Below are 24,916 nucleotides of genomic sequence, written 5' to 3'. Positions count from 1 at the left end.
TACCTGCTCCTGTAGAAAGTGTGTGTGTGTGTGTGTACGAGTGCCAAAGAGAGAAGGATCCATACCAACTCATATCATTTGATCGTACCCAGCTCCGCAGTACGTTTCTGCCTCTCTGCACTTTACAACTAAAAAGCTGCTGTCGCTCAGAATCCCACTAAGTCCAATGTTAGCAGTTTTTACACTAATTTATTTACTTTTGAAGTTATTTCTGATAGTGTGACAGTTATCAGTCTGAGCCTAATTTAAATTACAGAATTTCTGCTGCTTTTTAATCCATGCGTTTAAGTTAAATAGATATCCAGAAGATGGCCGTCACACACAGCCGTACACAGCCCATACATTATTCATGACATTATGCAAACTATAAGGTCTGCATTTCAAAAAACAACAAAGAAAAATCTAAATAAATCTGCACAAACCCAATTCAAGCCAGGGGGAATTTTGAGAAATTACGGCTCGTAGTATTTACAAAACAGAGCTAAACACTGAACAAAACTGTAGTAATGTTACTAATCTCTGACATCTACAACCCATCTGTCCCAATAGAGACAGCCTAATGACAAGAAAGAGCTCTGTGATCTCTTTTGAGATGGCTAGCTAGCCTGGAAAAAAGCTAAATGTACTAACTTTTTCCTGCCTATCGCCTGTAATTGAAATATTCAACGATCTGACATGTTAGTAATTAAGTTTGTTACACCTTATACAGTAGGCAGCAGAGCCTTTATAATGTGATAATATGTCAGTGTTGTGTTTGCACTCCAAAATCAGTTAATGCAGGTTCAACCAAACTAAGTAGTTTGTATAAAGAAGATATTTGAGTTTGCAGCCTGCAGTTGGCAGAGCATTATCTCCATATAAAGTCAGTATCGTCCATCATATGAAGGCAAATGAACTGTTATAGGGTATATGTACTGTAATGGGATTATAATCTCACAAGTTTTTGGATTGTAATCAAATTACTGTAAACCTGTTTTTGGTTGACTATTACAATCCTGGTGGTCAGATGAAGAAGGTTCACATACACATGTCCTCATCCTGTCCATCTTTCTCACTCTCCGGCCGGCCAGCTTTGCTAAGGGAAAACAACGGCCTTGCGTTGTTGGTCAAGTTGTAACTTTCAAACTATAACATTTTTATGCTCTCAATTTTACTGTGCTGTGTGTGTGTGTGTGTGTGTGTGTGTGTGTGTGTGTGTGTGTGTGTGTGTGTGTGTGTGTGTGTGTGTGTGTGAGAGTGTAAGTGAGAGTTAGAGAGATGGAGAGATTTAGAGTTTCCGCCAGAAGCAGAAACAGTAAAACTAAAGTGTGTATATAAATCAGTCTCACTTAAGAAAATGAGTTGTTTGCTGCTGCGGTTCTCTAAGATGCTCTATCTCACACACACACACACATACACACACACACACACACACACACACACACACATGCTCACAGCACCTAAACGAAAGGTACTGTAGTCTTTCAATGCCTGAAAACACACACACACACACACACACACACACACACACACACAAACACAAACACACACAAACACACACACAGCTTCAAGTGGTTGTAAATCAAAAGTAGAGCTGGAGCCAGAAGAAAATGGAAAGAGATGGAGGCCGAGATATAAAGAGAGTTCGTGCCCATTAAGTAATGCGATGAGGTCTGAACTAATCAAATCAAACTGTCGCTCAATCATTCACTTCCATGAGAACTTTAGGGCCACATCCACACACATCACTCTGCAGCAATATAAAACTTATCCATTAAATTGATTTACAGCCCACTTGATTCTGTTTGGGGCTTTTCAATCAACAATACCTTTTGTTGACCTTTTTCACTCTGTCACTCTTTTTTTTTTCGCTGCCTTTTTTGGTCTCTATTTCTAGCAGTGCTAGTTCTGTGTTCAGTGAACTCGGTGTGTGTGTGTGTGTGTGTGTGTGTGTGTGTGTGTGTGTGTGTGTGTGTGTGTGTGTGTGTGTGTGTGTGTGTGTGTGTGTGTGTGTGTGTGTGTCAGACAGTGTGTGACAGACCAGGGCGTTGAGGCTTCAGTCTGACAGAGGAACTTTCTGGGGAGCAGGTGTCACAAAGTAACAAGGTAGATATATAAAGAGAAGGTGAGACAGAGAAGGAGAGGGAGGGAAGATAATTTATGTATTGCATTTAGGAGTGTATCCATATTTCATCACCTCATGGTAGGCAGGATTGCATGTCCAGGTCTGGAATCTTATTTATTTATTGTGAACTTATTTGGATTATGGATAGTGATGTAGTTATTATGCTGCCTACCATACACTAGAAGACTCTGAAAAGATTTTAAAAACACTAAAGTCTGACACCATCTCACATCTATAGACAATCTATACATAAACCATAAGATTTTAAAACCAAGACTTAAAACTTACGATAATATCAAACATGTTATTCCTGATAGTGTGACAGTTATCAGTCTGAGCCTAATTTAAATTACAGAATTTCTGCTGCTTTTTAATCCATGCGTTTAAGTTAAATAGATATCCAGAAGATGGCCGTCACACACAGCCGTACACAGCCCATACATTATTCATGACATTATGCAGACTATAAGGTCTGCATTTCAAAAAACAACAAACAACCAAAATAAATCTGGACGAACCCAATTCAAGCCCGGGGGAATTTTGAGAAATTACGGCTCGCAGTATTTACAAAACAGAGCTAAACACTGAACAAAACTGTAGTAATGTTACTAATCTCTGACATCTACAACCCATCTGTCCCAATAGAGACAGCCTAATGACAAGAAAGAGCTCTGTGATCTCTTTTGAGATGGCTAGCTAGCCTGGAAAAAAGCTAAATGTACTAACTTTTTCCTGCCTATCGCCTGTAATTGAAATATTCAACGATCTGACATGTTAGTAATTAAGTTTGTTACACCTTATACAGTAGGCAGCAGAGCCTTTATAATGTGATAATATGTCAGTGTTGTGTTTGCACTCCAAAATCAGTTAATGCAGGTTCAACCAAACTAAGTAGTTTGTATAAAGAAGATATTTGAGTTTGCAGCCTGCAGTTGGCAGAGCATTATCTCCATATAAAGTCAGTATCGTCCATCATATGAAGGCAAATGAACTGTTATAGGGTATATGTACTGTAATGGGATTATAATCTCACAAGCTTTTGGATTGTAATCAAATTACTGTAAACCTGTTTTTGGTTGACTATTACAATCCTGGTGGTCAGATGAAGAAGGTACACATACACTATGTCCTCCTTGATTTTGTCGGAAAGAGACTGACTCAGACTGAGTTTTATGACCACCTCACACCAAACGATAGAGACGACGGGAGCGTGACCCAACTCTAGCAAGACTCTCAGGATTTCATTCTGATATTGGAAAATAGTCTGCGACTGGAATTGCTTGAAAAGTGGTTTGGTGTAGGGTCGGCATTAGCAATGAAATTGTAAAAACTAAAACAAACTAAAGATCGTTCAGAACCTCTTTATTTATTTATCTTTTCTGACCCTTCTTTCTATTCTTGATGATATTTTTGTATAGCTGTGCTATTATCTAGTGTGACATTATATCTAACATCCGGAGGTTTTTTTTTAAGATTATCTTTTGGGCATTTTAGGCCTTTTTTTATTTTAAGAGGACAGCTGAAGACATGAAAGGGAAGAGAGAAGAGTAATGACATGCAGCAAATGACCACAGGTCGGAATCGAACCCTGGCCTGCTGCGGTAAGGACTGAGCCTTTGTACATGGGGCACACACTCAATCAGGTGAGCTACCACGGCACCCCTCAAAACATTTTTTATAACATGAAGCCAAGCCATCTTAACAGTTCTGTTGGGAATCGGCGTCTCACATCAGGGTGGTAGCCATTAGTATTTCTTTTTTACCTCACGGTCAGTATATTTTACTACTCTATGTATAGTTCGATTTTTAAAATGGTTATGACACTATGCACTTTGAACCTGTATTATTATTACAGACCTATTGTCATTCCTGGTTTTGAATCAATGTATAATTTCTCATGACAATTTCATGGAAGCAACATAAGTTTATTTGAACCACAAACTGTTAAGGCTATTGAGTGTGTGACCCTGCTATGAAAACTAAAATAACAAAATTACAAAAATGGTCAGCGAGAGAGGAAGAAGTATGGGCGAGGGCTGAGATAGAGACGGAGAGAGGAGGGCACAGATGGGAATGCTGCTATTGCCAGTATGAATGGTATGAATAATTAAAGCATTGTGTGTGTGTGTGTGTGTGTGTGTGTGTGTGTGTGTGTGTGTGTGTGTGTGTGTGTGTATTGGCTGAATTAATGAATCCATATGTTTATAATTCCCCAAGTGTTTACCTGGAACATGTTTTCATGCATATCATGTATGTGTACATTGAGTTGAATTGTTAGTGTATGTGTGTGTTACTAGTGAAGCGTGGGCACATGTGGGGGTGGCTGGCTGTCTGTTCATGTACAAACCACAATTTGTGCAATGATGTGCAGCATGAAAAACATAGTGTGTACATATCCAATGTGTGCATTTTCCTTATTGTTGGAGGTTATATGGTTTGTCTATGTTTGTATATGCAAAGGTAAATTGTAATCTGTGTGTGTGTGTGTGTGTGCGTGCGTGCGTGCATGCGTGCGTGCATGCGTGCGTGCGCGGGTTATGGTTCCTAAGTGAACTCAGTGTGTATTGATTCGTAACCCTCTCAGTGGAGTCTTTGCATTACTCATACTTCTCTTTCAACCTCTTTCAGTCTCTCTGTCTCCTTCTTCCTTGTCACTTCTTCAGTCTCTCACCTCTTACTACGTCTTTTTTCCTTTTTCCAAACTATCTTTCTTTCTATCCTCTCTCCCCCATCTCTCTATTCTCTCCTCATTTCTCTCTATCCTCTTACTTCTGTCTTTCCTCTTCGATCACAATACCAATTGACACTTCGCCAAGTCGTGAACCCTGAAGATACTGTTGCTACACCAGTCAATCTCTCTATTTTGGTTAAGATGTTACAACAGGCAGACGACTGGAAATGATTAAAGAAATGAAATCAGCTGTAAGATATAAAATATAACAGATATTTAATCTCTTACTTCCCACTTGTCCTAGTTTTTTTTTTCCTCTCCTGTTTCACATCTGACTAAACAATACTTTCATATCTTTTCCAACCTTGTTGAGAGTTGGCCGCTCAACCTGATGTGATGCTGGAAATAGCCCAATCCAGCCAGTTTTATCCGCTGTTGCTGTGACAGCTCAGCAATGAAAACAATGCGCTTCCACTTCTCCACACTTCCATCAGTCTCTCACATTCCTCTCACTCCTCCCTCCTGGTTTTTCTTTGTCGAACCGAAGGCTATTTGTGGTGTCAGAGCCAACATGGCTGACAGTGAAGCATATATGATGACACAACCAGGTGGAAATGAACACTCTCTCTTCCTCTTTGCCTGTCAGATACAGATGGGTTGTTGAGATGATGATTATATATGCTGGGTGAAACAGACCAGAAGGACGCCTAACAGATGTGATTTTCATAGACGGAACAAAACTAACACGTCATGATCATTTTGGTGCCCTGGATATTTTAGAATTAGGGATGTTTTATAATTAGTGTCCTTTATTCTTAGTGGAGACATTATCAGCCAATACCAATTCAAAGTTGTGACCAGCACCAATTACACAGCAGTGAAATACTTTTAAACTGGCAGCCTCCTTTATTACATTGATATGTTACTCATTCATAATTGCTGCCTACTTTAGTGCATCCTTAAAGCATCAGACATCTGACAGAATGTGCCATCCATCTTTCTTTCCACTATTTGCAAATGATCTCTTCTTGAAGTGGTATATTGCTTAAATAATACAGACTAAAGTGAGCTATTGCTTTTAATAAAACGGTCATCAAGTATGTTATTGTGAAAGTTATAGACACATTCCAATTGAAATAGTTATGTATTTATAAATAATATTTTTCACAATAAAATAGGCCCTTCAAGGTTGGCTAGCGTACTGAGGCGGTTGCTATGGTACATAGGAAACATTAGCCTACACTAGCAGCTAGCACAGGTTATTTCTTTTGCTAATGCCAAAGATTGCCAGATTTACCAAAGTCACACAATAACATAAACTAACTAACCGATCGTGACAGAAGTAGACCAGCAACTAACCGGTCAAGGCAGCAGTATGACAGCAACTCCAGTTTTCTGCGAGTTAAAATTACTGTTTTTGTCAGTGGAGTCTGGTGATTTTAAAGAGAGCATAGATAACAGCTTCAGTTCCGCTGTCTAACAGCAAGTTAAAGCGGTGAAAATATTCTAAATATAGCGTGCACTTAAAGCGTAACTCTCGCCAAAATGCAACCTAGGGTCTTTTTGTGAATGTACCCAAGTCAAACTTTAGTTTAAAAGCATATTTAGGACGGAAGCGCCACTTTTAAGATGTACCGTATTTTCGTTTTTCGGTCAAATGGCCTTTTGAATGGGAGTAATAGGGGCACTTTTATGCTAGCCTCAAAATAGCTATTTTTAAAACACTAAGAAGGCTCGACACAACATGAGACTTTGCTCGAAGTATCACCAGGGGCTCTACACATGAACTACACCAGTGCACAAGGGATATACTAAATCTGTGGCTACTTGTTTTGATATCGACTCGTTTTGACTGCCGAGGTGGTAACGCCGGAAACAACAAGAGCTACGGTGAGTTGTTCAAAATCTTTCTTTTTAGTAAACTTTGGGTACACAAACAATGTTCTCAATGCTCGAGTTCATGTGTACCAATCCCATGCATGACGTATCTCAATTTTATTAAGGTCAAATAACAACTGGTAAATATAAGGTAGCATGCACAATAAATGACGAGAAGAAAAACATATTACTTATATTATCTATTGATATATTTAAAATACAAAATGTAAATGTAATTTCAACAGCAGCACAACCTTACTGCATAATAGTTGTCTTATCTGATGCTATCACTAGGCTGATTTAAGAATTGAATTTAGGCTGCTATATTTAACAGTGAGTTCATTTCATTCAGATGTGAGGATGGTGGATCAGGAAAGGCAGGGGAAGGCAACAGGTAGGTCTAACATTAGGTGGAAGTGTAGGGGGAGCCACTTGATACCAACAGATTCATTTCTTAATATTATTAATATGGAAAAACTGATGAAAAATCTAATACATAATGTTTGTTTGACAAGATGTCTTAGTGGAGAAGAACACAGGCAAGGAGTGAATGAGACAGACATGAGGTCAGCGATGGCATTAAGTAGAGATGAAACCAGTGATGACATCAGTTCTATTAGTTAGACCACACAAAACTAAATGTCCAGTATGGTTTGAAGTTCTGTTGACCAACCTATTCACTGTGTCCTTTTTGGGGGGGGAAATAGTGCAGACAGAGATGGAAAGCCACTCATCAGTCAAATCACATCAAACAGGGGTGATGATTAGGTTGCCAATGGTCACAATTTTTAACTGGCAACCGTTAACGTCGCTGATATACTTTGAAAGATAAACCTTTATTATTTAAAGCCCATACATGATGATGTCCGGCACACTGGGGTGTTGTGGCTATATTGCATGTCCATAACAATTGTCGTTGCAGCTTATTTAGCTCTACAAATGGAGACGTCCCCCCTGCCAGTAAGGGGTTGATTCTGCAGTGTGACGTACGTTTCCATATATGGACATACCCTGTCGAAGTGGGCGTGGTCCATTGGGGTTCCCCAGGTTAAAGGAACCATGGACGCACAGCGCGGGATACGCACAAAGAGACTCCATACTGCCTTTGTTCTTGTCCCCTTTCCCCGCGCAACTTAGAATTGTAAAATAATAGGCAATAAAAATGATTTTCATGCATCAAGAAAACTCTTCTCATTGGAATCTTTCCTTGTACTTAACAGGGGGTGCCAAAATTGTTGCTGCATACCCCTCTGACACTGGGTAGTTGAGCCCCTGGCATCAGCTATCAGTTTGTTTTTTTCACAGACGCGGAGTGATACGTTTTGTGCAAAGGAACGTCATTAGACGTCGTAGCCTTTGTATATGGTTATTATATCACGGCTTGAACCAATCAGATTGCTTGATTTGAGCTAGCCGTTATAAATGTTAAATGTCTTTGACCTTATTATCCAATGAATGCACAACAGCAGTGTTAATAAAAACTTTTCAATTTGTCTTTAAATACACTGACAGATCCGATAACAATGCCATCTCACCTATTTTCTCAGTCTACCAAGACACTGCTCACATTGCTGTTTTCCCACAGTCCCCCCCCTCCTCCCCCCCGATTTACTGCTTTAGATGTGGTTGCAGTACACATTCTTGCAAAACTCTTTGCGCTGCTCTTTCCCCTGGGTGCTCCTAATTGAAAATGTCTCAACTGTGGTGGTGCTGCGCATTGGATCACTGTCAGCTGGCGAAAAATGTAATCGTGGCCTGGGAAGAAGTAAGCAGCCTGAGAGAGTGTCCCACTGAGCAATGTCGACTTGGGCTCCAACCTTCATCTTTGCAAGAGTGCAAACTTAATCATCATTTTAGTTTTTTGTGATGCATTCTATTTGTTACTGGAGGTTAGCTAATAGGTTTTGATAATAATGAGGCTCATGTAGCAGCGGCAGAAATGACCTCCTGTCTGATTACAGCCTGACGGGATGAGGCTTTCCCAGTTTTAATCGACTGCTCTAAACACATTTGCTATGAACACTATTATTAAGAGAGCGTGAAACTAAAATTTTAATTAATTATCTAGAATACTCTTACCGAGACTTGTCTTTCTCTTCACTTTTTAACAGGAAGATCATCGAGGTGAAGATTATTGATGATGAGGAGTATGAGAAGAACAAGAACTTCATCATCGAGCTGGGAGAGCCCGTTCTGTTGGAGATAGGGCAGAAACACGGTGGGTGTCTTTGTGTGTGTGTGTGTGTGTGTGTGTGTGTGTGTGTGTGTGTGTGTGTGTGTATATGTGTGTATGTGTGTATGTGTGCGTGCGTGCGTGCGTGCGTGCGTGCGTGCGTGCGTGCGTGCGTGCTTGCGTGCGTGCTTGCGTCGTTATTCACTGAGAATATCAAGAAGCCAGAAGAGGGAACAGAGTGACAGACAGAATGGAGTCTTTATTTAAGTCTCGGGACAAACAGGGTGAAACCTGCATTGATTGTCTGAAACCTCCAATCTAAACTCAGATTGACTTGGGTATCATTTCACTTTGAACAAAAGATGTGGCTTGGAAAGGATTTAAAGCACTCTGCATTTGAGCTATGAGGGGTTTTTGAAATAAAAAAAATCCTTGTCACATCATGTTGGATCCCACAGATGGAGGAATAGTAATAGTAACCTATCACAATCAGTGTTTTGCCCATGTAATTCTTATATATAGTACATAAATGTGTTTGCCATAAATAGCCAGGGACCTTCTGTATTTGTGTCTAAAATCACTGCCCTATTGCACTGTTGTTATTATATAATGCATCAATTGCAATGAATTCTGTAAACTAAGCAGCCAGAAAAAAACAGATTGAACACAATTTGCAGTTCATTCGTGCCTATTTTGATCAGGTTCCTTCCTCTGCACTGTCATTTCATACTTTTTGAATCTACATAGTTACCAGAGAGCTCTGAAATCCACACATCTAAACCATCTAAGTCATTTAAGTTTTTAGGAATGTAGGAAGCTTTATTTGAAATTTCTGAAAAGCTCATTACAGTAGGCAGACAGCTAATCTCTGGCAGGTGACTTAAGGCTGAAAAGAGCCAGCGCTGAAAGTCAATAAGTAATTTCTGCAGCTTGTTCTGCTTTGACATTTCTGTTGAATTTCCACAAAATGTAAAGTTTACAAGATGACAGAAAAGACCAAAATAAATGTGGAGTAACTTTCATTGAGTCATTTTCACTCTTTGTCTCATTTTACCTCATTTCACCCCTTTACTTTCTTTCTTTCTTTCTTTCTTTCTTTCTTCCTTTCTTTCTTTCTTTCTTTCTTTCTTTCTTTCTCTCCCTCACTAACTTACTTTTTGACTGCAGCACTGTGTGTTTGCATTTTTTGTTGATAACAGGATCATTTACATAGATCTAACCTCTAACAGACTGGTTGTCAACCTGGGGCACAGTATAAATCTGATGGGTCGTAAAAGATAAACAGCACAAGAACCACAAAAACTAATTTCAGCTTTTTTCAAGTGAATTATTGAATATTTGTTCACTTCTTCAGGCCTCTAAAGTAATGCTGCATAGTGCATATTAGAGGATGGATACCTGAACCGAGCCCGTCAGTACCCGACGGTACTCGCCGGGCCGGGCCGGGTTTGGACAGATATTTAGAAATGATGTTCGGGTCGGGCTCTGTCACATCAGCGTGATAAGGCATTGAACATTTTAAATTTAAAAAAGCTTATTATGTAGGTGCGCGCCTGTGTTAATGTGCGCTTGTTGGCCCGTGTGTGCTGATGCGCTCATCTGTTGACATTTCCGAATGCCTTCCTACAGTTGCTTAATAAAAGCGGGCTTTCCACACAAACAAACCTATGTGTCATTAGTATGAGAAAAAAACGAGATTTTAACTGTCGGGCTTGGGTCGGGCTTGGACATAAATATCTTAATGCCTGTCGGGCTCAGGCCGGGTTCGGTTACTGCTCTGTCGGACGCGGGCCGGGCTCGGACAGAAAAATGCGGCCCGATCCGCACTCTAGTGCATACGTCTACTGGAAAAAAATTCCTCTACCACATACATTATCTCACTCACTTGCACACATAGATTTATTCTCACTCACTTTCTACCGTCAGTATAAAAAAGTAGGCCTGCTACAAATGATTACTATATTACTGATTAATCCGTTATTTATTATATGACACACACACACACACACGGTGTGTCGGCAGCGCTTGTTAGCTGTGCGTCTCACATGCGCCTTTATGCAATCCCTGTAATGCCAAGGCTTTACTCGCCTTTGACTCACTCTATTTGCATTAAACGCGCCCCAAAGTGTATTTTTAAGCTTCAAGTCAAGTACAGTGAATGTGACTGTGTTGCCTGAGCGCTGCCAAAACACGGGTGACCTACACTCAGAACTGTGCCCAAACGCATCCTGTGTCGACACAGATGGAGCACTGAAGCCACTGCTGTGCTAGCATGCTGCTGCTCATGCTACGCCTCCTCTGTAGACAAGGTGACAGAGCTGGTGGAGTGAAGAGCCACATTCTCGATGTCAGTCATGAAGAGCCAACAGCCTGGAGCCAGCCTTTCATCACAGAGGAAATAGAATTGGTTTAATAAGACTGTCACATAGCAAGTGGACTGACATTCACACACATATACACACACTGAGCCACACACATACTGTGTCACATACTGTACACTGCTTTTCAATTACAGCAGGCCTACGCTGATAACAGCTGACTCGATTAATGACCGTCACCGAGTGTGAAGAGTGAGGGAGGAGACATATGGAGGGATGCATGGTGGGACATACGGTAATGGTGAGATAGAAAGGTTGTTTCATGGGAGAAGATCTAAATTCCTCGTTGGTATTCATATTTGTAATAACATGGGATGCTCAATAGATTGGAATATTAGCATTTTTTACATTATAGACTTTCATGACTGCTTGCACACATTTTTAAAATGATAGCCCAGTGAAACTATGAAAATATATGCTCTAGCAAAAATCAGACAAATCAAAACATTACATGATTAAGTTCAGCTGCCAGGCTGAATGCGTAAATACTACTTCATAGATACTGCATATTAATCCTACAATTACTGTATAAGCTCTATTGCACTAATTGAAAGTTTGTTTTGAAGGAAAGATATAGATTTCTTCCAGTATAAATGTTTCAGGGTGACATGATGTTTTATTTTTGAAATCCATTGCTCTTCCTCACTTGGCAGCAACTTCCATTCGAAGACTTAAGACATTTCTTAGTCAATTAAAGTGGCAGTAGCGCCTCCCCAGAGGATTTAAGAGACGAATGATCCCATATAATTCAAGTTTCCTCATATATTTTTGCAATACACAGTGACTTGGTACAGTTGGTACTGCATGACCTCTGTACAGTTAAAGCAACCCTACTGGCAACACTGACCTATTCATCTCTGTGGTCTCCTAGGTGACTCCAATGAGAACAAGCCGTTGGTGGGAGCAGAGGATGAAGAGGTGGCCAAGATGGGCTGTCCCAGTCTGGGCGAACACACACAAGTAGAGGTGGTCATAGAAGAGTCCTATGAGTTTAAGGTAAGTTTCTTTGTGTGTGCACATACTTTATTTCCATTTCCAACAGGAATGTGTGCATGTAAGTGTTCACTTTCATTTTGTGTGTTCAGAAGCTCCTCAGAATGTTTTAGCAGCTAGTCTTGTTGAAGTGCTTTATGTATTTTAATGTGGCAATGTTCAGTGTTTGTTTTAGGACTGTTTAAAAGCCCTTCTAGGGACAGGCATTGGAAATTAGGACTAGCTATAAATGCTGTGATGCTGTACATATATGCCATAGCATCTGTCCCTATTCAAATAAACATGAAATTAAATAATAATAACCATCTGTTTGGCAGCCATCAAGTTGGATTGTTTTTGATCACCTAAAAAAGTAAACTGACTTGAAATGGTTTAAATTGAGTGCTAGCCGCCCTGCTCCAGAGGAGGAATGATATATTTTGTTAGCATGTAATGGACTCTCTGATGAGATGCTTGTCATTTTGATTGCAGACAATGGAAAAGCCAACAAATAATTTGTTCAAAGTGAGCTGTCGTCAAATCAGACCTTGCATTGGCTTACTCCTGTTATAATTATTGTATATTAGAAGGAATGGGTTTTCAAATGAGATCAGTTTGTAATTTAGCCATGGATCATTACAGATAACTTGACATTTCTCACAAACTGCTGCGTCTGTCTCACGTTTGTCTTTTATTACTTTGTACATCATCATGCCATGTGTGTTGATTTATATCCATTCTGTGGATTATTTTGTCTCCAATCTGTGATTACATTTTGGTCTAGAAAATGTAACCAATCATATTTTTGTTGCACATTTGTCCATTTATGTCATTGTGAATGTGTGTGTGTGTGTGTGTGTGTGTGTGTGTGTGTGTGTGTGTGTGTGTGTGTGTGTGTGTGTGTGTGTGTGTGTGTGTGTGTGTGTGTGTGTGTGTGTGTGTGTGTGTGCGTGTGTGCGTGTGTGCGCGTGTGCAGAGAGCAGTAAATACTCTTCTTTGGCGTGCTGAAAAGGTTATCTATCTTTCTCTCTCTTTAGTTTTTCTGTGCATGCAATGCTACTTTTTCCATCTGCTACTGTACAATACTGAAATATTGGAATGGATGATTTCACAGCATTTTAATTATGCAGCACATCATATAAATCAAATTGTCAGTGTTATGAAATACTGACAAATCTTGAGCTAATTGAAAGATTTCCCCTTTCTGTGTGGAGAGTCAATTAACAACTTGAGGGTTGTGTCTTTCCTATTTTGCCTGGTCTGTATGCACTTGCATGTTTACTTCCGTCCGTGTGTGCGTGTGTGTGTGTGTGTGTGTGTGTGTGTGTGTGTGTGTGTGTGTGTGTGTGTGTGTGTGTGTGTGTGTGTGTGTGTGTGATTGTGTGTGTGCAGAATACGGTAGATAAGTTGATCAAGAAGACAAACCTGGCCTTGGTGGTGGGAAGCAGCAGCTGGAGGGAGCAGTTTGTCAGTGCCGTCACTGTCAGCGCAGGTAACACACACAAACACACACACACACACACACACACACACACACAGCTAACATTTTTATTTATGAACCGATGGTTTTGGTTTACATCTTTCTTGACTTTATTTTGAAAAGATGATATATGATGAAAAGTACATTTCTTAAAAGTTTGCAACAGCATTTTATTTTGAACATTTTCATGGATTTATTTCAATTTGTTCATAGTGTACTTGTTGTGCAGGTTTTATTGTTAAATCTAAATACCCAATGGGCTAACAATAGACAGCGGCAAGGTAGCGAATGCGAGTATTTCTTCAATTGTTGAGTTATTTCTTTAATCTTTCAATTATCTCTCTGCTTTTTCTCTCTATCTGTCTCTTTCTTCAACGTTTGAATCCCCCTTCGCACCCAAAGGAGATGACGACGACGAGGAGAGCGGCGAGGAGCGGCTGCCGTCCTGCTTCGACTACATCATGCACTTCCTCACCGTCTTCTGGAAGGTTCTGTTCGCCTTTGTCCCGCCCACGGAGTACTGGAACGGCTGGGCCTGCTTCATTGTCTCTATATCACTTATCGGCGTCCTGACGGCAGTCACCGGCGATCTGGCATCACACTTCGGCTGCACGGTAGGACTGAAGGACTCGGTGACGGCCGTGGTGTTTGTGGCACTGGGAACATCGGTACCAGGTGAGTGGGAGTGGTTTAAATGTGCTGTAGGTAGGATTGTGAAGATCCAGGACTTTGAAAGGAAAGGAAAAATTTGAACATCAACAACTTCTCAGTCCCTCCCCCCTTTCTGCTAAAGCCCAAAACGGTCTCCTAAGCCCCTCCCCCCACAAGGGAGAATGAATGCATGTGCATGAGCAGTGATTGACACGCAGTTAGACACCCCCCCTGGCCCTGATTGGTGCATCTGAACAGGGAGCGGTGGATTTTTGCAAATCACACTACAGGCTGTAGGTGGTGCCAGAGGAGCCAGATTTTTTTTTTTTAAATTACCTGCTTCATGTCAGCAAATATGACAGAAAGTTAGTTTTATAAGGCTTACCTACTGCACCTTTAATGTGTGTGTAGAGTGATAAAGGCAAACCATTTGGGATTTCTGTCCTGGTACATTCTTCCTTATTAACAGCAAACTAAAACAGAAATGAGATGCATGTTTATCCCAAATTTCCAGACAAACAAACCTCCCCCATCTCATTTCAATAGCAGCCGCCCTCAATAAACATGCTGGTTATAAAAATTGAATTGTAAAACGCCGGCTCCATCACAGTTTGTCCCCGCCTGGAGGGCACGCATTGTCCCAGGACTTTAATTCAATTCCCTTCCTCATTCCTCCTGCAGCCGTTTTATTGTTGCCCCTCCATATGATTTATAGAAATAGCTCCTTTGCCACTCTACCAGGCGGTAACTTTGATGGCTTGCGGGCGCCGAGGTCTGAATCAATTCCTTCAGCAGCCATATGATGTTATGTGCTGGATTTGGAGGCTGTAAACACGGATTTGATATCCATTATCTGTTGGTTTGTCCTATCACAAGACACGTTGATGTTAATTTGTTGGCTTTTCTTGCTTTTCCTGTTCTGAATCTCCTTCACTCTTCTCAGCTTATCGTTTTCACTCACATTCACTGTTTTCTCTCCCTCTTTCCTCCTTCACATTATACCATCCTACCTAAGTGTTACGCTTGCTCCCGTGCCCCATCCCGGTCAATTTATTATTCTGACTGGGTATTATCTTACTCCTCTATCCCTCTCTCCCCTCCTCTTATTGGATGTTGTGTTTTCACTGTTGTATCATCCATCATTCTGACCTGTGTGCTGTGGTACCCAGGTGTGTGTGGGTGAAAATATGTTTGCTCTGCAGCGGTGATGCAAGTTTGCGTGCGACAGGTCCCTTTAGCTCATTATAACTTCCAGTGGGAGTGTGTGCTCCCTGGTGTGTGTGTGTGTGTGTGTGTGTGTGTGTGTGTGTGTGTGTGTGTGTGTGTGTGTGTGTGTGTGTGTGTGTGTGTGAGATCTCCTTAAAGCTTGTTCATCTCCTCTTTTGTTTCCCCACTTTTTGCCTTGCACTCTTTCCTCCTCCAGATTCATAAAAGCATTTCTGCATTATTACATTGGAGACACACTGGAGGATTACCCAGCCAATTACACCAGATTTGCCGATTCAGGCAATAAGAGAGCAAATGCTGATCGGAGGCTTGAACACTATGAACTGCTACATGTTTCTGGCTGTTTAAGAGGTTTATGCAGCTCATCTGTAACCATCTGAGCCATTCAAACAGTATCAGTGGTGTTTATATATGATATTTGCATTGGTGGTCAAGTCCTATAGAGCAGTGGTTATCAAAGTGGGGTCCGGGGACCACCAAGGGTCATTGAGGGGGTTCCAGCTAAAAGGGGAATAATTATTTTCTCTATAATTCCATCCCTAAGTAACAAAATGACAGAATGTATGACTTTTGGTCATAAGTTTCACACACTTTGTGCAATAAAAGATCCAAAAGCAAAAATCCTATCAGATGGAGGGACCCTGGAACGAAATCTTATCAAATGGGGGAACATGGTCTAATTTGTTTCAGGGGTCTTTGGGGATTGGCTTTTTTGCTGTCCAACAAGGAGGTAGACTGGTGGAGGACATATTAGCTTGGCAGTAGGAGGGGTGGGGGTGAGTAGGCTAGTTTCTGTTAAAAGAGAGGAGAAATATGCCCAGTAACTCCAAGATCACCTTAGACGGCTTGCTAACATAAACCATTTAACATCAGAGTCACGTCTCATTCAGAGATGTGGAATCAGGTGGTAGAACACTTTAACACCGGTAACTTTAAGAAGTTAATTCATGACCGGGAAAGAAAAATTCATACACTTGGTAAATGTAAATATGATACAATGGGTTTCTAAATTTGGGTATGATGTTTTTTGGTGTTGCCAGCAGTAGTACAGTAGATATATGTAGGATGTGTGTACGTGTGTAGACAATAATGTGCAGTTTCATGACTCAGATTCAAACCCACAATCTCATGTGCCCGTGTGTCAACACACAAACTTTAATTTCTTTTTGTGTGCTTTCAACGGAATTACAATTCAGGATTTTTTTTACTGTACGTTGGGATAAAATTTCAACTAATCTCGCTGACATTCAAATCAGAATTGGGACTAATCTCACCAGCTCGTCTATAAATAGAAATAAGCCGAGACAGGCGTACAATAACTGGCAGCTGTTTCCCTGGTGTTCCCTGCCAACCCAGTTAGTAGAGTCTCTCTGCTTTTTTACCCAATTTCTCCTCAAATGTTCAGCACCAAAGAAGAGCTCCACTCGTGCACTTACAGCAATTTACAGCATTAATTACTAGGGGTGTGCAAAAAAATTCGATTCACATTCGTATCGCAATTCAAGCTCTACCGATTCAAAATCAATTTGTATCGATTTTTTTATTTTTTTATTGTATGTCTACAATCAATGGGAAAAGTAACTACATTTACATACTGTGAATCGTTTTTTTAATCGAGAATCATTTTTGAATCAAAAATTGATTTTTAATCGAATCTTGAGCCTATAAATCGATATCGAATCGTGACATTTTCTGAATCGTGCACCCCTATTAATTACATCAGCTCACTTTTAGGCTGATGCCAATATATAACTGCAGATTACAGATGGGAACTATGAATCTTCCTGAAAATAATCCAAATCAAATCTATGTGTTTCATTTCCAAAATATAGATGGAAAGCAAGTGGATGTAACTAGTTTTTTTTTTTTTCAACCTGGTTCTTAACCGTGGCTGCTGTGACTATAAATCATGCAAACTTTGCATCCGCCACCTCCATTATAAAGACTTTAGTAAAATAATGTACAGTATATAATGGCAAGCAGCCAAGCCTCCTAAAGCTTTTCAGATAAAATGAATGTAACATAAATAATTTCTAATGCTTGTCTCTAAGTCCAAAAACACAAAAATGATATCACTTCATTACCTAAATAGAGAATCTACTTACAGGGCAACCAGATGGCAAGCTACCTGTGCTATTATAATAGTTAGCAACAACTGATCCAGAGGGTTTCTTTCTACGTTCAACTCAGAGCCAAGCATTTGAAATGATTCATGTAAAACTGTATTTTATTTTGACATTTTTAGGAGGCTTGCTCTGCTTGCTTCAATATAGTGTACATTATTCTATTCTATTTTATTATTTTCCTAAACCTCTACAACAGTGGTGGTATGTGCAAATTAGAACCACAGTCCCTTTGACCCATTGTTAGAATATGAAAAAAATATATAATGTCCCTTTAAGATTGGTGAGAAATGCAGAATATAGAGCAGTTTGACTGATTGTTGAATCAATTTTAGTAAAACTTCATACTGACAAGCAGATTTTCAAACAATTAACCCTCTATTCTCTATTTCTATGTTCTGTCTTTTCCTTTGTCTGCTCTCCTTGCTATTTTACATTATCTGTATGTATTGTTTATCCCTGTATTTCTCTGTCTCTAACAGTCATCTATTAAATGTGTAATTATTTCCATAAATACTGACAACTGGTTCATAGTGCCTGTCTATGATACCCACTACGTTCTACACCTCCTTGCTTCTCTTTTGTGTTTCTCTTAGCTTACAGTGCATGGTGCCACAGTCTGTGTGTGGCTGTGAGCTACTGTACGTGGGTGGTTTCATACTCAATGTTACCTTGAGGCTGTTTCCTCAGTGGCTTGTGAGAAAGGCATTTACAAAAGATCATCATAAGTCATGTTCATGAGACTCATTTTCATTTTGTTGCTTTACATTATTTGGTTGTTATGTTTTGACCTCAGGCTGATGGTTTATTTTAATGTTTCCTTGCTCGTTTTCTTTTTTATGTTTTCATATTGCTTTTGCTGTCAATTTGATCAGCTGTTACTTTGATTTAAAAAAAAATGCTGAAAGGTTTTAAACATAAAATCAATACTAACATCTTTGTCTTTCTTATTCAGACACATTCGCCAGCAAGGTTGCCGCCATCCAGGACCAGTACGCTGACGCCTCCATTGGCAACGTAACTGGCTCCAACGCCGTCAACGTTTTCCTTGGCATCGGAGTGGCGTGGACCATTGCCGCCGTCGTCTGGCGCTCCAAGGGCAAGGTGTTCAAGGTGGACCCAGGAAACCTGGCCTTCTCTGTCACCCTCTTCACCATCATGGCCCTGTTGTGTGTGATCACACTGCTGTACCGGCGGCGGGCGGGGGTGGCCGGCGGCGAGCTGGGCGGGCCACGGACTTGCAAGATAATAACGTCGCTGCTGTTCATCTCCATGTGGCTGATTTACATCCTGCTGGCTTCACTGGAGGCCTACTGCCATTTACCAATGTTTTAAATGGAGAGCAGAGAGGAGGGAGAGAGACCCACTGCCAATATGAAGAGAGAGAGAGAGAGAGAGGGAGGGAAGGAGGGATGGAGGAGTCTTCAAACAGGAACGAGACGAGGAGAGATGGGTAGAATTGGATTGATATGGGCCGATTCTGATATTTTTTATGGAGTCAGCAGATCTTTCCATGTCCTCTTTTTTTAAAAAAGTCCAAAACACTTTTTCAGTGTTTCAGATTTATTTTTATCTTTCCATTTATTCATTTCCTGAAAAAGAGTGTATCATTATGAAAGATTTAACCTCTCCAATTATATCCAAACAATTTTCTTTTACATGAGCAGCTTCATCGCCATCTGACAACACTGTTTAATAGTTAATAAAAGGCTGATCCAAAGCAGCAGGAGAAAAGAAAAGCCGGCCTCTGACGGGGAAAACGAAGATGAAAAGAAGAAGATAAAAGTGGAATGGTTGGGAGAGAGGAGGCTGGAGGCAACAAAACTAGAGAAAGGTCTGGATACAGCTGATGGCAAAATGTTCTACACCCCCTCCTCACTCTCTCGCTACTTCTGTCCATACTGTATCTCGTCATCATGGGAATGGTGGATCCTCCCATTATACCCACTGAACTTTATACAGTATAATACTACCAGTGAGTCATTCCTTTTAACCCCTCTACCCCAAACTGTGCACACACACACACACACACACACACACACACACACACACACACACAGACTGTACACTCCCTTTCCGACGAATACTCTACAGACTGTACACACTCCTCCGTCCCTTCCTCTTGCTTTACTCCTATCTCTCCTGTAGGAATTGTCTTAAAGTTGTGATAATGAAACGCCGTAGTCACCACCAACCGATCAACTCTCTTTTTAATCGAGCCAATCCCAAGTCCTTCTCCTTTTACCATTATATTCTATCAACAGCCTCGTCACACGAAGGAAACTCACCCGCTTTTTTTTCTAAACTTTTCAATGGCGTCACGTGTTGATGTTGTTACCGTGCAATTGTAAAAAGAAAAAAGAAAAAAAAGAAGACATATAAAGTATAGAGAGATGGAGATAAGCAAAGTTAAAGCAGGTTTGGAAGATAGAATGTAACGTGGAGGATCAAGATTGATTAGCACCTGGAAGGAATCTCAAAAGTGGGATGGAGAAGCAAAAGGAATGTTTGATAAGCAGAGTGAAGATTAGAAACGTCTGGAGAACCAACAAGCAAGCAGTCCACCTAGTAATTGTTGTCTTTCTTGCAATGAAGAAGCGGTGTGCACTTGTGAGGTACACTGTTTACACGTCTAATGTTGCATTAAATGGTGGGGAAATAAGCATGTGAACAAGCCGAAACGGGAATGAACGATAACAAAGTGGGACCAGTCATAATGAAGGATCTCACTGGCAAGGACTAAGAAGATGACAGCGACGGCAGTGTCGTTGATGACAAATCAAAACTATAACCGTACCCAGTGTTTCTAATTGTACATGATAATATAAGAAACTTGTATTGATGTGTGTGAGAAAACACTGCTATTTAATTTATGTGAAGCCCCCCTCTTTGTAAGGAAAAGCCTGGAGAAGGAAAAGAAAAATCCATGTGCCCTTTTTTCCTCTGAAACACAGTTCAAGAAGACATTTTAAGGAAATCCAAGGGAAAAAAGGCTAAAACCAGAGATGATTTATTGACAGAGAGAAGAGTCGAACGCTCTGAGGGAAATGTATGGCAGCTCTGAAATATCACACGACTGTTCCGCAGCAGTTGGGACGTTTCTTTATACTCAAACACAAAGCCCATGTCCTCTGTCATCCAAAGATTTAATAGGCGAACACTGTCACAGATAACCATTCGTTTTCAGTGTGCAGTTTTACCTCGCAGGCATTGTACAAGTCCCACAAGCTGCCAGTTGTTGAAAAAAAAAAATTGGCAAATTTAAAGTCATAAAGGTGTTCACCCTACAGATAAATGTGCTTAACCACTGGTATTTTTAATGGGGATGAGCCTGTATCAAAAGCTGTGCTAATGATTTTGATTTTGTGAAAAGTTTGTTCATTCAGGCATGTCATGTGTGTGAAAGTGAAAGTAAGATATCAGAATAGCTTAATGAGAATATAATGCCACATGTATATGTAATAAACCATGTTGTTATTGTTTGTGTGCAATCCAGATTTACATTATGTCTGTGTGGATGCCCCTGCCTTAGCCAGGGGCTGGACTGAAGCTGGACAGAAGGGCTGGCATATTAGCTCACCAGTGCAAGTTATTATTAAATGGAATCCCTTTGTTAACAACAGCACAGAAGGAAAATCTCTGAAACCATTTTCCCGGCAGTTGAGCCCACAGTACTCATTGTAAACTTCAAGGAAAATCCTGAGGAAAAAAAAACAATAATTAAACTTTTTGTTATACTTTTTGTTCACTAAGAGAAAATGGGACTGAAAACAACAATTTACCTGCCCACAATCCACGTTGTTAAATATGGACAAATTACCCGCTGCTTTCAGCTCAATGTAAATGCAGGCTTTACAAAGCCAGCTCGGTCATGACCAGGCTAAACACAGCACGAGCTTGTCCGATGCAGCCCTGGTAAAGTCAGTGCTTGCACAAATGGAAGATAAGTGATGATTTGGAGCAGAGGGGCATTGATCCGCTGGGGTGAAAATGCTTGTATGCGTCACCAAATGTTTTAAATGCCACGCCAGTTCCTTGCACTTTCTGACAGCTGTAAAGGAAAGGAGAAAGTGAAATATTCCAATCTTTATTTGCAGAAAATGTGTAAAAGCAGCAGTGAAAACTACTGGGATTCTTTGAACAGTTTTTCCCCCCAGCTTACAGTAGAGCTACTGTATCAGCTGATTTCAGACAAGCTCAGCCAAAATTAATTGATAGAAGGATTTTGGCCACCTTCCATGATGCTCTTGCTCTATTTCAAAGGAATATTTCTTGGATGCAAATATTTAACATTGCTGTCTAGAAATTAGACACAAGTTTCCTCTTCACAAAGGAGCTGCCCTGGAGCTTTTAGGGACACTTCACCATGTTAAGTGCTTGCAGGGCCGTAGCCAAGATTTAAGTACTGAGGTCATGCAACGCAACCCCCACCCTCCGCAGAAAAGTTTGTCAAACCCAGAAAATTAGCACTAAACAATTTACATCTGAGGCTGATGGAAATGTCAATAGTTTTGCAGGTATTTGGTCATGAAGTTAAAGTTTAAATTTTCACCTGATGATGGCATGAGATGAAAAGTGAAGGGATCATCAGAGTGATTGCAATTCAGCATAAGTGCAACATGAATGTCTGTACCAAATGTTATGGCAATCCATTCCATATCTGTCTCAACATTTCACTCAAAACCACACTTTGATCACCAAATTGTTTAGGATTCGTCCTCCTGCAACATGAATGTTTGTACAAAAGTGCACAGCAATCTATCCAATAACTGTAGAGATATTTCAGTCTGGACCAAAGTGCTGGACTGACTAACAAACCTACAATGCTGGTAGCATGGCTAAAAACACTGGAGTCAGAGTGCAAAATGTGTAGTGTCAATTGTAGAATGTTATGTTCTCTTTTACAAATCTCTAAAATTCCACCGACAAAATAAAAAAGACATGACCTCAGCGTCTTTAATTGGTAGAACAGCCCTGGATGCTTGTTGACATGGTCTTTGAATCTGTATCATCCAGATGAAACTGTCTGACTAACCATCCAGATCCTGTCATTGTCTCGGCTTCCTTAGTCATTTCTGTAGCGCGCATTCTATCCTAAAATGTAGAAGTACAGTAAATCCTCCGTGACGAAAGGTCATCAGCCAGTCAGCAGATTGACATGACAGGCACGTTGCCATGGCTCCTGGCCCTCTTGAGACGCCAGGATGTCTGACGGGCCAAACTCCGTTTCTCAGTGACTTAAGCTTCCGTAACGGTCGCCAGTTTAAGAATGAGTGGGCAGGATAATAGTGATGCTGTGGGAAGACAACAATACTGCGACTGATTTAGAAATGTAGGCTTTTTAAAGGTTGATAAGCCTTGTTGGAGGACGATTGAGTGTGTGCGTGAGTGCATGTTTGTGTGTGTGTGTGTGTGTGTGTGTGTGTGTGTGTGTGTGTGTGTGTGTGTGTGTGCGAGTGCATGCCTTTTAAATGAGTGAAGAAATGCAACCATATTTACCATACCATACCATACCATATTTAGTCTCTTGCCTGTTGCTTAGCGACCATCTATCTGCAAGCCGCTGTCTTTTTGACTGTTGCTGGTGTGTGTGTGTGTGTGTGTGTGTGTGTGTGTGTGTGTGTCATTCTCTTTTGATGTTTCTCACTGTGTCTGCTTGCCCTCCTTCTAGTCAATGTGAGTCATTCTTTTTTCCCCCTCTCTACGGGTGAATTTCAACATATATTACTCTTCATGTGTTCATTTTTTTTCAACGCGTGTTTATCTTTTACTTTGTTTTCCTTGTGCCTCCCCTTGTTTTGCATGTGTATCCATTGTGTGTAGATCTACATGGGTACTTGTGCCTCTGTGTGAGTGTGTGTCGGTTGGTGTTGTAATCTCCTTATAAGGGCTCCCCCTGTGTGTCCCTGGCTGAGTCCCATACACTAGATTAATGAATTAGAACGCCAACCTGACCTACTGTAAAAATGGCTGGAAATTGGATTCCCTCCATTGTGTGTGTGTGTGTGTGTGTGTGTGTGTGTGTGTGTGTGTGTGTGTCTGTCTGTGTGTCTGTGTAACTGTCAAACATTGAGGTCGCTGACTCCACAAACTGATGCTGATGGCTGATGGCCCAATGCTGACACACACAAGTATTAATTTATACTCATGTACTGTACATGCAGAAACAGATCTATATGGGAATCAATCAAGCAATTCACACACACGCACGCACACGCACACACACACACACACACACACACACATACACGCTGGCTGTACTTGGTAGCTTTGGCTTTTTGAATCTATTATATTTCTCAATAATGTTACACTTCAACTTAGAAAATGACTATAATGGTGGCCTGAGATGAAAACTGAAATGTATTTATTTCCCTATGTAAGTGTACGTAGAGGGTTGCTAGGTTGATTTGCTGTGTGTTAGAGGTGTTTAAAAAAGTTTGTAAAAAATATTTATATTCTGGTAAACCTAGTGGCCGGTGACATTGTTGATGCAAGTAGCTGCTGTCAAATTTCCATTATCATTATCCCAAATACATCTTATTGGTACCAATATCTATTCTCAGCTCATGTCATTTATTTAGACTGTGTTGCCACATCAGTCGTCAAATTTAAATATGTTAAGTCAAATAATACACACCATGTGTATGCTTTTAATTGCTGACTGTCACTCCTCCCAATTTGCTAAAACCCCAAAACTAGGACAGGGCCTCCGTGTCCTCCGTGTTACAGCCCTGCTGACTCTGCACTTTGAGGTGACTTCTTCAATGCTGTTGTATGCTTTGAGAAATGTTAAGTTATGTAAAGGATTTGGTTTGTGATTACAAAAATAATACTGAACAAACTTGTAAAACAATATTTCATTATTCCAAAACATTATTTATACTTTGCCACCATTTCAGATTTGGGGTGTGCTTGTGTGTGTGAGTAAGATAAGAAAAAGAGAGTGTTTATCTTGTGTTGATCTACCACTATTTATCAGTGTTTTTATTTTTTATTTGAACCATTCTTTTCTCCCTCTCTCTTTCTCAACTTAAAGTCACTCTATTGCTCTCTACCTTCTAAATATTTATATATTTTATCACTTCATGTTCTTCATTTTATTAATATATCATGCAGCCCTATTTACAGTATGAGGTCACAAAGTGCTTTTGATATAATTATCTGGTATTTTAATTTGTCCATTTATTTTATTATTATTGTTATGTTATTGTACAATGTTCAATTTGTGTCCATTGTTTTGTGTTGTTTTGGTGATTTGT

At 40.4% G+C, this 24,916-nt stretch overlaps 1 protein-coding gene across 2 annotated transcripts in view; it reads left to right on the top strand.

Moving 5' to 3' along the window:
- slc8a4b (solute carrier family 8 member 4b) overlaps positions 1 to 24,507 on the top strand; it is a 101,661-nt gene extending 77,154 nt beyond the window's left edge. The window contains exons 12-16 of one of the 2 annotated variants that reach the window (XM_031285041.2): positions 8,765 to 8,871; positions 12,076 to 12,200; positions 13,569 to 13,668; positions 14,059 to 14,331; positions 18,613 to 24,507. In XM_031285041.2, coding sequence (XP_031140901.1) covers positions 8,765 to 8,871; positions 12,076 to 12,200; positions 13,569 to 13,668; positions 14,059 to 14,331; positions 18,613 to 18,992 — 985 coding nt within the window. In that variant the 3' untranslated portion in view covers positions 18,993 to 24,507. Of the gene's footprint in view, positions 1 to 8,764; positions 8,872 to 12,075; positions 12,201 to 13,152; positions 13,492 to 13,568; positions 13,669 to 14,058; positions 14,332 to 18,612 lie in introns of those variants that run through there. The other variant, XM_035994045.1, reaches the window with a different exon arrangement.
- Positions 24,508 to 24,916: the final 409 nt, after the last annotated feature.

Source organism: Sander lucioperca, chromosome 17, assembly GCF_008315115.2.
Source record: "Sander lucioperca isolate FBNREF2018 chromosome 17, SLUC_FBN_1.2, whole genome shotgun sequence".
Classification (NCBI taxonomy): Eukaryota; Metazoa; Chordata; class Actinopteri; order Perciformes; family Percidae; genus Sander; species Sander lucioperca.
The sequence above is the reverse complement of the archived record's forward strand: the minus strand, read 5'-3'. Positions and strand labels throughout refer to the sequence as shown.